Source organism: Labrus bergylta, chromosome 23 (genome assembly GCF_963930695.1).
Source record: "Labrus bergylta chromosome 23, fLabBer1.1, whole genome shotgun sequence".
Lineage (NCBI taxonomy): Eukaryota > Metazoa > Chordata > Actinopteri > Labriformes > Labridae > Labrus > Labrus bergylta.
The window spans coordinates 11,171,030-11,186,495 of record NC_089217.1 but is presented as its reverse complement, the minus strand read 5'-3'; the positions used below and the strand labels follow the sequence as shown (position 1 = coordinate 11,186,495).

The window sequence follows — 15,466 nt, the reverse complement described above, 5'->3', positions numbered from 1 at the left end:
ACTAGGAATCCAATATTACGCCGATACGGATGCAATGTGTGAGTACAACGGCGTAATGACGGCGGTGCTTTGTTAAGGTGCTGTTACAGGAGCGCAATCTCCAAATGGCTGTAGATTTGGTGGAAATAGACAAGCAAAGAAAAACATAATAATCATTATACAACAAAAAAAAAACCTAGCAAAATAAAAGAGCCAGTTAAACGCAAACTAACTGAATCCTTGATAATCGTAACGGCTATGATTTGAAATTTGATGTTGAAAAAAGTTATGTTGAGTTATATGACCAACATTCACTCTTAGGCAATACAGCAGGAGGACTAGGTGACAAAAATCTAGTTGTGTAGCATTTCCATACCCATTGTTGTTTAAGAAGGATGCCTTGCTCATGAGCTGACAGAGAGAATCTCACAAACCTTGGACAAAGACTCAGGCTAGACCCACACAAACATCCCACTTGTTCCAAATGACCATTTTAAAGGAATGCAGCTCGGTGGACAAAACCCTTTCTCTAAGTTTACAAAAAAAACCTGTTATCTCATGCCCGCTTCCTCGTCACCGTCATCATCACATTTTTTTTCTTTGCACAGTGCCTACAAGTGCCTGACATATTTGCAGTGAAGGTATTCCTCAGTGTTGGCAACAGAATAAAGGCAATTAAACACGGTTAGCACCACGCTCGGACAGCCAGGCAGCCATATGCCTGGCCAATTAACCTCCTGCATAAGGAAAGAGAAGAAGAAGGGAAGCAGAAACAAGACAGGACATTTCCCACTCTCTCACCTTCCTTTTTTGTGTTCAATCAGTTCTGTATTGTAGCAAATGTACCAGTCCCCTATTTTGCATGTATTCTCCATTAGTACTCCAGTGGCAGTGACAGCTAATTTGCACTCAAGTGTTTTAATTTAGACATGAAGAACTTACTTACAGTCACACTCGCACCCATGGCTCCCCTGGGGGCCTTCAGCTATCGGCTTCTCCCCAGCTCATCTTCTTCTGGGCCAGTTTCTCCAGTGGGTTTCAGTCAGGGCTGTTCAGCTTTCTTTCAGCCTTTACAAAAGAAAAAAAAGAGGTGTTTTTTAATTTGTATTATTAGACAATAGAGCTAAATGCAACACTTTGTAATGCATGTTTATACCAGGCCACAAAAAGAGCAGACACCGTGCATATTCCTCTAAATGAAAAATATCAAGGTAAAGCATAGTATGTGATGAATGCAATGTTACATTTGTACTGTCCATTTTCCATGTCCTTCTTTGCCCGTCACAAAAATGAGGGAAACTGTCAGAAATATATCCTAATTTGGCAACAAACAAAATCTTTGTTTTGCCATATTAAGGCACAGTTGTTCATGGAGAATGGCATGCAGCAAGGTTTTCAGATCCAACTTGATTACAAACGTGAATCAACTGACTGTGATTAAGCCAAAAGCCTCCAAGATGCTTTGATGGCTGCTTGTTGTGACTTTAGACACGCCAATAATCAAGTTTATGTATCTATTTACTCCATGGTGGAAATACAACTTCATTTTTTATGAACCAAACTAACTGAATTGTGTTTCACAAATGACCATGCAGCTATATATATTTCAACTTAGCTCACGAGTTGTTATTAGCTGGTGATTAAACAGACTGAACTAAATACTGAGGCCTCTATTTGACCTTCAAAAGCAAACGTATCTACCAGGGAGAAGATTGATTATTATGATTATGTTCAATATGTGCAAATAACAACACACAGCTGAAACTGTGTTTATTAAAACATTCCAAAGATTAAGCTTGAGTTACACGTAAGACATTTAAATAAAGAAGGATGAGATTTTCTGGTCAAAAAGCAAAGAAAAGAGATGAATAGTCCAGCTTTGTCCACAAGGGGCACCAAGAACATACAACAAAGTACCTCACAGACACTTTAATATGTTAGAGGCAGTTATCTGTGTGTGTGTGTGTGTGTGTGTGTGTGTGTGTGTGTGTGTGTGTGTGTGTGTGTGTGTGTGTGTGTGTGTGTGTATAGTTTGTTGTTTTCCCATTGTGATCTTATAAGGCCCATTATTGTGATCTGTGTTGTTGCAAGGAATGGGTAAATATTACATTGGCTGTGCATGTGTATGATATGTTGTGTGTGGAATATAGAAGTCAATGAACATGTAAGAAAAATAACTAAAATTAGCACAAATCCAAAAAGAAACCGTTTATTTATTATAGAAATAAGCCACAGCATGACACTTTTGTCCCTGTGTTTAAAGGATTTGACAGAACCATGTGGAAAGTTGAAGATTTCCACAACATTTCCACAACAAAGTTAGCATAATACACTACGGAATCAAGGAAGAAAGTTGTCCAAAAAGAAGCTCCTGCAGAGTCAGTGTAGTTGACATTTTCTTTGGGAATCCATTGATCTTAAGCATGCCAGTTAGAGTTAGAAGTATACACTCTTCTATAGATAGCCAGATGGGATAAAAGTATATAGGCTTGGTTTGGACATGACAGACATGCCACACTGTGATGAATTTGTGCTAATGTGGTGGAAAATCAACAAAGCGTTCCTTTAATGTTGTTGTAAGTGATATGAAACTCTCCAGTTTATAAGATTAGCATCCAGGCTAACTATGGACAGCAGCTCCGGACTACAGCTATCTTAAGTAACAGTTGGAACACAGTTTGAACTCATGAGCATATGCATGCAAATTGGCAAATGCATAAATACACTCGCACACAACCACATCCAATAGTGCATCTCCCTTCTGCTGTTTCATTCCCCTCTCCTTAACAATACCTTCTCTGACAATTTTAGGAATAAATCATGATTTAATAAGGATAATTCGACAATTTCATTACATAACTGGTTAATATTCTGCCTAATTGTCATTTCCTTGTTTGTGCTTTGATCCAGTTTTGGGTTGTCCAAAAATGTTCCAGTCGTGCTCCGGCCAAGACAACCAGTGGGTCATTAGTCAGAGAAATGACGAACATGGATTTTATGATTCTGGACCACATCCGCATAGCTGGCCTCAGTTCTGCTCCCCACGACCCAGTGGCACCATCCATTATTCTCGCTTTCAGTGTCCCTTTGGTGGACGCTACACCGGAGCACAAGTCCCTGATTGGTTCCAATCCGAAAACACATGGAAGGTAGGCACCCACAAGAAAAATGTTATGGTTACATAATTGTATGAATCAGTCGTGTGTCAACAGGACTGACCCCAGAAATATGTTCCTCCCTGGGAAAACAAATAAAAATGCCCTTTTAAGTCAAAACAACCACCAACATTTTGGAAAGAACTATCCAAACTTGACTTCATTTCAGGCTGAAACATGGTGGACGGAAAGAAATGTTGGCTTGATGGTCAAAAACGTTTTTACTGATATCATGTATTGCATATTACCTTTTTGCTCAAATCACTTGTGGTTTAAATTGATAGATGTCCACATAAGGTCACTATGATCACTTCAGAGCTATGAAATATTAAGTGTTAAGTTGGTAGCTATTATACTGTTTCCAAAACTACAGTTTTACACTTGTGAATACACCAAACTTGTATATAGCTACGCAACTTTGGGAATAGGACGATCCAAGCAGCAGATGGATGCAGGTGTCTGAGTCCACGGCCTTGATACTTACAGTACCTGCTGTGGCTGTACTTATAAACATAAGACTACCGCTTGGAGCTAAATGCTAACATCAACATGCTTGAGGTACAGTAGAATGACATTGTTATATGCTGATCAAGCCTGTATGCTAACATTGAGTTATTAGAATGTAGGCTTTCTTAGTTTTACTTAACTAGAACCCCACTAAATCCAAATTTAAGCCAAAATCAAAGTTTTGTTGTGATGATGGGGCAAGATGAAAGCAGATATACTGCAGGAGAGATGAATATTTGTTAGCACTGCATCTTAAAAATTCCATTTAATCTCTAACTTCGCCATCAATCCAGGTAGCTAGCATGGCTAGAAATCTAAGAATAGTGACATTTTTAGCTAATTTATGCTAAAGACATCTATTTATTTGTCTTCATTCTCCAATAGGAAGACTTTTCAATAGTGTTTTATTAAAACAATCATTAAGAATTACTTAAAAAACGACTGTATAGTAGTTACAATCTGGTCCCACTGTTATGTTTCCATGTCTTTCCCATTTCTCTGTAGATTAACTGGCCTCTTAATAGCTGCTATGAATCTCCTGTGGCTTTGTTTCAAAGTAAATACTAACCCACTGTGCCTCTAAATTCTTCACATTTCATTCTTTTCTATTTATACGGCATCCAGCCAAAGAGCTGTGATCACTTTGCAAACGGCTACCACCTCCAGTTTAATAGATCCACCATCAATGTGACCGTTTCTTATCCAAACACCTCCTCTAATAGCCCAAGTATCACCACAGGCAGATAATTACTGAGCTGTCGGGTTAAAAAAAATGTCATCACATGTATAATTACAGACCTCCATTGAATGCATCAGCTGTCATAAATATGACTCCTGACTACATCGTAAACACAGCGGGCCCCCTCTGGTGAACCTCCTCCAGCCTGTTAACACCATCAGTGCCACACTGTTGTCTATTCAACACTGCTATTCAGACGCTTTTGGTCGAAAAAAGGTTAAAAATAAAACGAAGCATCCTAATATGTTGCTTTCAGTATATCTGCTGCTGGCATGTTTGGAACCATATTGCTTCTGTTCAACATGTCAGGAGCTGTTTGAATGAACTCTGTGTCTAAGGGGTAATTTCTTTGGAATTCTGTCTCGGGGGATTTGTAGCACCATTGTCCAGGCAACTAAAAAAAAAAAAAACACACACAATGTGCTGACAGATCACTGAGCCATAACTGGCCACTGTAACTACTGTATGCCAGTCAATGTATGCATAATGCATGTATTCATGGGACCTTTCATATACTGTGTGCTTTTTTATTTATTTATTTTTTTAGATTGCATGAAGATTGCAGCTCCCATTTGGAATTAAATATGAAAAATGGATTGCTGGGTTGCTTTGATGCAAATTTTGAATTTTAGATGTTTGGGATACGTAGGGGTTATTGTGAAAAAAGAAGCCAAATGACTCCCAGATCGGCAGTGGTTGTCTCTTTAGGGAGGAAGGGAGATATGAATCAGACTATTAGAGCAAGAGGAACAGAAAACATCCCCACATCAGATGGATGACTGATGGACTTCAAAGCATTGTTGCAGCATGCTTCTCAGTCCTGCAGGAGGCCTTTCATGTGCTAAAGTTGCTCCAGTGTCTTTGTGTGCATACGTAAATGCATGTGGGTGTTTGTGAGTTCTATACTGCCTCAAGGACCATCTGCCCCCCCTCCCCCCTAACCACCTGAAGAAGAGACGTAAGGTGCAGGTATGGTGAAAAGGGGAAAATCATCCTTACTTCAAAAAGCGATGTGAATACACAGACTAGGAATCCAATATTACGCCGATACGGATGCAATGTGTGAGTACAACGGCGTAATGACGGCGGTGCTTTGTTAAGGTGCTGTTACAGGAGCGCAATCTCCAAATGGCTGTAGATTTGGTGGAAATAGACAAGCAAAGAAAAACATAATAATCATTATACAACAAAAAAAAAAAAAACCTAGCAAAATAAAGGAGCCAGTTAAACGCAAACTAACTGAATCCTTGATAATCTTAACGGCTATGATTTGAAATTTGATGTTGAAAAAAGTTATGTTGAGTTATATGACCAATATTCACTCTTAGGCAATACAAGAATCAAAAAGCATTGCTGCAGGGGTGCCATGAAGAATAAACATGTGGACTTACAGTAATTATACGAGGGTCTATTACATACATTTATCTGGACTTAACTAAAGAATAAAAAAATTAGGAAATCGAGGCTTCAATAGCAGAAAGGCAGATTGAAATATTTGGACTCTTGGGCTATTTTTTTATGTGTTGTTGGACTCCCTGTCTAGTCCCTGCTCTTGTTTTTATTGTCCAATATTATCTGGTGCACATCTTTTTGTGTTTGTGGGAATGTCTCTATATTAAAAGTTGATAATGGATTGGGCAATGAGGAAGTCTTAAAACAAGGCTTCAGCCATGTACAAAAACAATCACATCAGCTGTGTCCGGATGCCGACATTTTGTAAATCATATACAAGAATTCAAAAAGCGACACAAATTGAGTTATACCTACAACATTTGCAGTGAGTTCTTTACATATAATTATTATATACAAATGAGCTTTTAGAGACATATTTATTATGTGAAAATTGCAACATTGCAAACTGGGGCATTGGAGATGTCCGATGTTTGGGGTGCTTGATTCGAGCCCTTTTTAAATTGCCTGTTCAAGACAGGATTTTTACACCTCTGTTACGCCTGTTCAAGGAAATGCACGTATACGTGCAAAGGTGAGGTGACATTGTTCCACCACTAAGATGGCATCAGAGTTAGTAACAGTGCTGTGTGTGTGTGTGTGTGTGTGTGTGTGTGTGTGTGTGTGTGTGTGTGTGTGTGTGTGTGTGTGTGTGTGTGTGTGCACAGTGTGCCTCTCGTGCTTCTACAGTGAGGTAACACTTTGATCCTGTTGTGGGTTTCAGTGTAAAAAGGACAGAGGCATAGTGACGGCAATCTCAATGTTAAAAGGGCTTCACCCCAACTTACTGTTCATGGTGGAAGTTGGGTGAGGGGTGTATAGGCCAACAACGTCTGCCTGAGCAGCAACTGTGCATAATAGAAACTCTTGCTAACAATTTATGGTGCTGATTTTTCCCAGATTACAGCAGCCACCTCATGAAACTTTAAAATCATAAAGCATAATCAAAAGTATTTGAGCAAAAACAGTAAGCAATTCTTGGTGTTTTTAAATGCCGTGTAGACTTAGAGCACTTATCACAGCCACAAAGGAAATCCTTTCTTTATGGTCATCAAAATCCTAGTGTGTGAGACTCACAGCCAAATTGTAGTTCTACAATCTGAAGAATCGTTTCACTAAAAACTGCTAGGGTTACAAACTTCTCAGTTTACTGTAACAAATGTCAAATAGTGTGGTGTGAAACCAGCTCTGTGTTCTAAATACAACTGTGGTGTGTTCTGAAACTGCCGTCACACACAACATTGTGAGTAACACTACAACTCAGGGTCTGTTTGTCTAATATCCATGGCAGAGCCAATGAGTCATGGTGGAAACAGACATAACTATGGTGTGTTGCTGGGTGGTGAATGAAGCCATGCAAAGATTTCTGCAAACGCAGGTAGCTAGTCTGTGCATACTAAGACAAAGAAAGACTCAGTTTGTTTAAAAAGGACATCATTTTGTCAGTGCAAAGTCCCTCATTCTTACAATAAAAATAAAAACATGTTAAATATAAATACCTTTGTAGCTTTTAATAATGAATTGGTAGGCAAAATAAATTGTAGCTCATGCTGCGATGGGTAGAGAAAGTGAAATGGGGTAAAAAAGAAAAGAAAAAGGGAGTCGCAAATCTTTTAAAGAGCTCAAATTGGAAATGGTAAGAAATATATATCTCAAAGAAAAGAGAGAGATTTGTGACTTAGCCAAGACTGGTGTGACGGAGGAGAGGATAAGAAATCAGAGGTGTGCGTGGGACAAGGAGAGAGCACATAAAAAAGGGTGGAGGGTGTAAGGGCAGCAGGGACACCAAAGCAAGCCAGAGCATGGGAGACCAGCGGTGATTGGTCTGGACCACCCATCTGGACTGGCTGAGCGCCTGGGCTGGATGGACGGCAGTTTGCCTGCTGGACTTGATGCACGGATGAATAAACGGAGGGATAACAACGGACAGAAGTCTGGGTGTAATGATCAATGCAAAACACACATGCTATCACCAGCAACTGCACGCAATTAGAGCCCATTCCATATATGGGATCAGTCCAGCAGGATTCAGATGGATTTTCATGCCTTGTTCATGTCCTCTAACATAATCGTCCAGCGTGTCACCACTTTTCAACTCTGTGATCTCAAAATGCAGGGTAGCCATCGCAGAGATTTCCTTTTACTGTATTTCATGAATGATAAATAAATGAAACAATTTCTACTTATGTAACGGGTAAAGCCCGACATGATGTGCATTAGATTCTATTCCAATGCTGTTCAATACGATAAACATTGGCTACATGGACATTTCTACTCCGCTCAGTTATTTAGGTGTTTCAGTTTAGCTAATCTCAGAGAGCTAAGGTATGCTAACAAGATTAAAAGTCAAAAACAGTAACTTGTTTTTTAAACAATTACATTTTTTGAACACACTTAATACTCATCTTTTAATTTTACTGGTTGGCAGCTTTATGCCTCTGTATGGTTGGTATTAAGTAAAGGAAATTAAACAGTGACTAGCTAATCAGCTATGTTGTTATTCCCAAATACACCTCATCACAATTTCAACAAACTAACAAAATATCTTGTTGCTTGGGCCACTTTATGATGTTCAAAGGATGAAAAACATAGTGGGGTGAGGAACCCCCCCCACCCACCCACCCATCTTAATAGGTACTGACTGATACAGATTAAGCACATTATTTCCTTAATTTTACCTTTCAGTTACTTAAACCAGAGTTTCAATAAATGACAGAACAGGAAAAATAACAATTCTCCTATCGCCTTGAAATGGGTTGCAACCGATACTGTATCAATTGTGGAATGCATATAATGACCATATTTTGAAATCAATCAATTCTCCTTCGAATTACCAGTTTGGATGTGACCATGAATCCCTCATTCATCAGCAGTGTGTATCGTGAGAGCGAGAGCGGGCACATAGTGACAAGTTAGATTGCTGCGTTTTCGCTAATACAATTTGACTAAAAAATGTTAATTGAATAGCGGCTAACAGATTTTGATTCATGTTTTACAGAGCAACTGCTGTAAATCAGGCTTTAGTACCTTTTTGCGAGTCTAACTAGGAGTCTAATTTACACAGTGTGCTTTCAATGTGATTAGCTAATCAAATGAAGTCTCAGGCTGAAACTGTGTGTGAAAACTATGTGACCTGAGATAATTTTACCTCAAGGGACAACAGTCTCACTGTATCTTCAGCTCACTCTTGTTAAGGCAGAACTATATATAAATGTATATGGGTAAAACACCTAATAAGAAGCTTATAATGAAACCCTTTTTTTAGTTGTAAGCATTAACACATAAAGGATAAACTGTTTTATTTCTACAAATCATATTCTCACTTCAACTATCTAGTAACACATAGCCACCATAGTGTAATTCATGGGTTTCTGTAATTCATGTTTTTATTAGCATAAATAAGCTAGGTAGAGCCATAGACTGTATTCAAAAATTGACATAACCATTATGACATCAGCCGGAGGTGGTGGTGACAACTTTGGCATTTTGCTCAATGTCATCTGGGAGGGAGGTATGTGACAGTATTCAGACGGCAAAGTTGATACCAATCTGCAACCTCCAGCGTTGAAGTCAATGCAAAGTGCAAAAAAAACGTCAGTTACTCGAGTGTCCACTTGAGGCTTGCACCAAAAGCCCCCGGAAACCTATTAACACTCATGTTATAATGCCAAATTTGACAACATAATAAATCACACATAAACATGTTTACAGCCTGGTACGAAATTTTCTCATAATGTATCTGTTTTGAAAACATCAATGCAAAGGGTTTTGCAAAATTAAGGGCATGGCCGATCTGACTGACAGTCGGGCACATTATAACTGTTTGCCAGGAGGCTGAATTCCATGCCTCAGAACCACCTTTTTTCCTTTGACTAGGGCGACTTAAAGTTAGTTTGAGACAGCGTTTCCAACTTAACAAACATTAACAAACAGTGACATCATTGAGAATACTTCCATGTTTTATAGAGTCAATGATCAATACCCATTGCTACATCTCTGTTCAGGTCCCTTTAGTCTCTGCCATGAGGCATAACTTCATCTGAACAACACACTTACATACACACACACACACACACACACACACACACACACACATTGCCAACACTTCCACTCACCCTTGACCTTATTCTAATCTATTGTTCTGACAAAAGCAGAGATCAAGCCATTGGACTGTCCCAATAATTGACAAGAAGAACAAAACACAAACCACTTCTGGATAAAACATATCATAATCCCTCAGGGTGAGGTGGTGGTGGGGGTTCAAGGCCACCAAGATAGCTATTCACAGAATATAGGGACATGGAGAGACCTCCGGGAAAGACATTGTGAGGTGTTGGTATGAGACCTGGTATGACACCCCTGGGAAGAATGGTAATTAGTAACCAAGAGGATTGACTGCACTTAAAGGTCTTTGTTGCCATCTGGTAAAACATTTGGAAAATACACATGGAATTGACTAAATTGTACTAACTGCAAGCAGATTTGCTGTATTTATCCACAGTCTGAATTTTGCTTTTGTAAAGGTTTTTTTAATTAAATGGTTTGTTCATTCAATTCGGACAGAATATCAGTACAACAATAGTACAAACATAGTGTTAAATTAGAGTTAGCAACCATGAAGATTAACATCCGTAGACAATATATAAACATATCGATTAATTCTCAGCAATGCATTGTTTGGCTATTGGTCAACCTATCTGACAGAACAAAAAAAAAAACCTTTGTGTGGTTGCTAAGAAATTGACCCATGAGCTAGAGATCTAAAACTTGTTTATCAGGGACTTGAACGTTGAACGATGACAGAGGAATTTAGACCCAAAATTTCAGATTTCCTCTTGATGTAGGAGTTGACAGGAAACACTTCTGTTGTACCCCTACTGAGCCAACACATAAATCCTCATGAAAAGCATGAGAGGGCATTGTTTGTAACACAGTGCTCATGTCTCCGAACATGGCAAGGCCTGCTTCCTTATCTAAATCTTTCCCTTGTTGATTGATTTGATTGACAGACAAAGTGAGGGATCATGATTGTTATCTGCAATAATCAACTGATAGAAAATGAAGCTGTCCCAACCAATCAGTGCATTTAGTGCTCATATTAAATTCCGTATCTAAACCCTTAGACTGGCCCATGATTGATTTTAAATGGGTGTAAACTCTGCTTTAAAAGACATTTCGATCGAATTACAATTATCTATAGAGCTGCAATCCAGTTCAAGGTCCATTTATTAAAACACAGAAATATTGCGACTTTGGATATATTTTTCTCCTTGTGAGGTCATTTCACTTATTGGCAAGCTACTTAAGCCTGCAATACTCCCGTGAGAGGTTAAAGGTCAAAGTCAAAGTCACGTGAGAGATTAAAGACTCTATAAACAGAATGCAGGATAGGAAGCAAAACCTCATTGACCCTGTTCATAACTTTGAAACTGGATGATTTTTAGTACATTTTACTGATCCAGGCCTCCACAGACTGATCCACACGGATATTTAACGTTGAGATTGGTTACTGATTCAGATCAATTTATCTTTACACCACTCATTTTAACAAGCTTGTAAACCTGACGACAGTGGCTACTGTAGCAGCAGCATTTCAACTTTTTCATTCACCAATGCCAGGCCCATAACTTTCTCGGGTACTGATGCCATCACGGTTTAAGCCGATGCACCCAGTACAGCCATTCAGCCAACCATACAACCCTGGGCGTCACCAGGGCCCCAGATACTCCATGGCCCTGATAAGATTAATGCAATGGATGGAGCAGGTGTCTGCCAAAAATTCCACTCCTATTTAAACCTCCAGGCCCATACCAGCAACCCTAATCCTATTACGCCTAATTGAGTGAAGTCGACAGTCTTTTTCAGTTAAACTAAGTTCACGCACTAATAGGATTCAAAAGGGGGCAAAAAAGGTACAATGTTTAGAGAGTGGTAGTGTATTGTGTGGCTGGGGAAGTGGACGGTGTGCATCAGGGACTGTGAGTTGGGAACCGGTAGGGGCTTCCTGCTGAGTTTGGGGAACTGTGCTTAAGGAAGAGGGAGGGAGTGGGCTGGAGGTCTCCCCAGAGGCTAGATAAGCTCATAGGGGGGAACAAGAGCTAGATAATTTGTATTCACGAACCCCTAGTGTGTTTTTTTGTGTGTGTCTCAATGTTTTTGTTTAAGGCCCATGTGCAATAAACTGTGTGATGTAAGAGGGAATCCAGTGTTTTAGAGGAAAAGTATCATACGTGGACATGAACTGCATTCATGAGTGCAGTCTCATAACTACACTGTCACATTTCAGTAAACAGTTATAGAAGAATGCAATGCAAATTGGCAAAGGATACACAAGAATGATGTTGTACAAAAGCATTTATGAAATTGGTTCTGCCCAGGGTTTTCCGCCAAGAGGAAGTTGCCACTGATGGATTAAAGTAAGGTTTTTGTTGATTGCAAAGAGTGCAGTCTGCTCTATATAGCCGTTTTCACATATGCACTCCAGATAATATCTAGATATTTACAGGAGGACTTCTCTGGAGATTCTCCCGACCTAGCCGTTCACATACGCTCCTCACAGCGGGGGACTTTACCTGTCAGAGGGGAGGGGGCTTGGGGGATTTCCCGAGGTAAGACGTGATGTAAATAAACAACGGAAGTAAGCGGCCGTAGCAACAGAGTCCGCTACACGACGCTATAATGAGAATATTTGCCTTTATATCAATGCTATGTGTAATCCAATGGAATGACAACATCCACAAGAGAGTGGAGAACAACATACTGACGAACAGAAAACAAAATGCAGCCGTTTAATTACGTGCACGGAGATCGTAGTGGTCACGTGCAGACACTTTAGGCAGTCACTATATAAACGTCAGTCTCTTTTCATTGGCTCAAATTGAAATCTGAGTATATGCTGCCGCGTTCAGACATCAGCTCACTCGGATTTTCTGCGGGAAAAATACTAGGGGTCTGGCCGGAGAAACTCCAGGTAAAGTCCATGCGAAAAATGTGGATGTTTGCGTTCACACATAGCCTAAAGAACCTCCTTGTAGCCAAATCTCTGGAGTTTTTCAGTAGATTTCCATATGTGTGAAAAGGGTTTATGTTAGGTGTTACGATTTAACTTTGATTGCTTTAGTTCTTTATAAAGTAAAGAAAGGGATTGTTTGATAGATCTGAATGTCATCACATGAATTTTGCAATGTCAAATGTAGGTATACATCATCTTGTTTCCAGGCCTTCGTTAAGTAAAAACCTGATTTTTTTCAAGTAACTCTTTTTTGCTGAACAGTACATTTAGCTCAGGAATAAGCTGAAACTATGTTTGTAACTTCTAATTTAAGAGTTGGTAGGTTTACCATACAACACACAGAACCTAACTATAACTAATGAATGGCAAACAGATCTAACTTTCTTTATTCTTTATTACCCTTTATTACTTTCCTTACACAATTGCATCAAAAACATCCTAGTTAGAAATAAACCCCAAGATAAGATCAACAGTGACATCCTCAAGCAAAAAACAAATAAGAAACGTGAGGCTTGGGCCTCAAAGCACAAAACCTAGTCACCTCATTGAGTCCTTTGTGCTTTTTTGCTTGTGGCTACTGCATGATCTTAGCAGAGCCCTTTGTTAACATCTTGCCCCCCCCCCCCCACTCCTTTGTTCCACTACTCAAAGACATCAGCAGTCATGATAGCTTCACATACTCCCACACACACAAACCAAATTAAGGAAGTCAGATCGGGACACAACATTTAGCCAGTGGCGTCAGGAACTCAGACATGGCCTGGGGAGCTAACCTTTCAAGCTCGTCCATGGCCAGAGGTAGGACAAGGGACTCCCTTTGAAGGAAAACCCTCCAAAAATGACTTGAGAGACGAAAGGTTAGCCCAGGTTCTCAGTGATCTTCAATGGCCTTCAGGGGGCAAACAGTCAACAAAGTGGCTGAAGGGACAGTTGACTTCTAACTGGAGGTGATGCTGTCTAGGTTTTTAGGGTAATAGTAAATAGTTAACAGATTCAAGATGTTTTTATTACATGAGTGTCACTGAAGTGTTAATTTTGACACTTGGGTTAATTTAGCTTTAGCCTTAAGGCTTTCAAAGAAAATGCGAATTAGCAACATGTTAGCCCTTTGGCCACCTAAACTAAAGACATTTTAGCCAAGTTGTAACCACTTAATACCAAGTGCCTCATTTTCTTTTGATTTTAATGTCTTTTAAGGCTACAGCTGCTTATAGTTAATTGTGACCTAAGACCTTAGTTTAAACATCATCAATCAATTTATCAATTTTTATTGATTAAATCATATTTCAAAAGTTGAATAATTTCAAGCCATAAAAGAGGGCGTCAGCAAATTTATTTAATCAGTTTTTTTGCCAACAAACTTTGGTTCAATGCTACACATAGGGCTTAAATACACTACATTGCAACCAGCTGCTTTGTATTACGACTTTAATGAAGTTAAACGCAAGAAGTCCGGCCTGATAGTAATCATTGTTTGATTATCAACATTAATGAAAATCACAGAGACAGTAAAGGCCTGAGAAATATGGTCCAATGTCCATCATTCCTGGAAACCACTTAAGAGAAATCTCATGAGACATTGCAGGTATAAAATAACTTGACCATAAAACTTGGGAGCTAGATGGAGCGTACATCTTTTCAGATATAGTGTCTTATTTTCACATTCATTCTGAAGAAATGCGAGTGAAACTTGGAGCAGCTGCGATTGCTTACCTACTGTGCACCAAAGGGCGCCCAATTAAAATTAGGGTTGACTGAAAAAGGATTTGTAGCATTTGTAAGCCTGTCTCAAAATCATGCTAGTTTTTGAAAATGACCAACACTGCCATTAATGCAATAAAAAATAAATCTATGCTTTAATTTCTGACCCTTAAAAGCATTGCTATTTACCGTTAATGCTGACTGCCCTATGAAAAGCAAGACACACATTGTACACTATCACTCAAGATCTTTGTTACATGTGGTGTAGTTGGTTTAAATTTTAGGAATTATAGCTGGTTTCAATTTTAAGAAAACTTTGTTGTGTTATCTTTTCTATAAGAGTGTAGTGTGCTGCGCATCTGCTTAAAGAGACCTTTCAGAAGAGTGGCCCAGATCTTTGGATAAAACTATCCACATTCATGGTTCAGATGAAGGGAATTACAAGCTGCCTGGCGGATAAATTAACCATTATAGGCTGTCTATTCTCCTAATGATGTTAAAAATGGGTTGCCCTCATAGACGTTTCCTAATCTGATTACATTTCCCCTTGTCTTCTGATATCACTGGCAAAATGGTAGTGCCTTTGTTTCCTGTTATTTTAAGTTATCCCGGGTAAATGTCAATTTTTTTTTTCCCGCTGAGACTAATAGTACAACTAGTTCTTTCCACAGAAATTAAAGGAGATAAAAATCAGAAACAAGAAGAATAGGTACAGTATATTCCTAAATCAAAGGGCCAAATGTTCTACGTCCTGAATCTATTCCTATAAAACAGTTTAGTGAGATATTCTGCAAAAAGACTCTGAGTGATGCGACTCACAATAGTGGGTGTTTTTCATCCTGGAGTGAGTAATGCGTTTCCAATGGCCGGTTAAAACTGGCTCAGACTGTGAATAATCCAGAGGTACAAACTCTTTCAGCAGTT

At 39.2% G+C, this 15,466-nt stretch overlaps 1 protein-coding gene across 1 annotated transcript in view; it reads left to right on the top strand.

Annotated features, from left to right (window-relative positions):
* The window catches only part of tfec (transcription factor EC), a 49,614-nt gene that overhangs the window by 6,480 nt on the left and 27,668 nt on the right, over positions 1-15,466 (top strand). The window contains exon 2 of the mRNA XM_020650395.3: positions 2,890-3,128. Within this exon, the coding sequence (XP_020506051.1) occupies positions 2,907-3,128 (222 nt within the window). The 5' untranslated portion in view covers positions 2,890-2,906. The remainder of the gene's footprint in view (positions 1-2,889; positions 3,129-15,466) is intronic.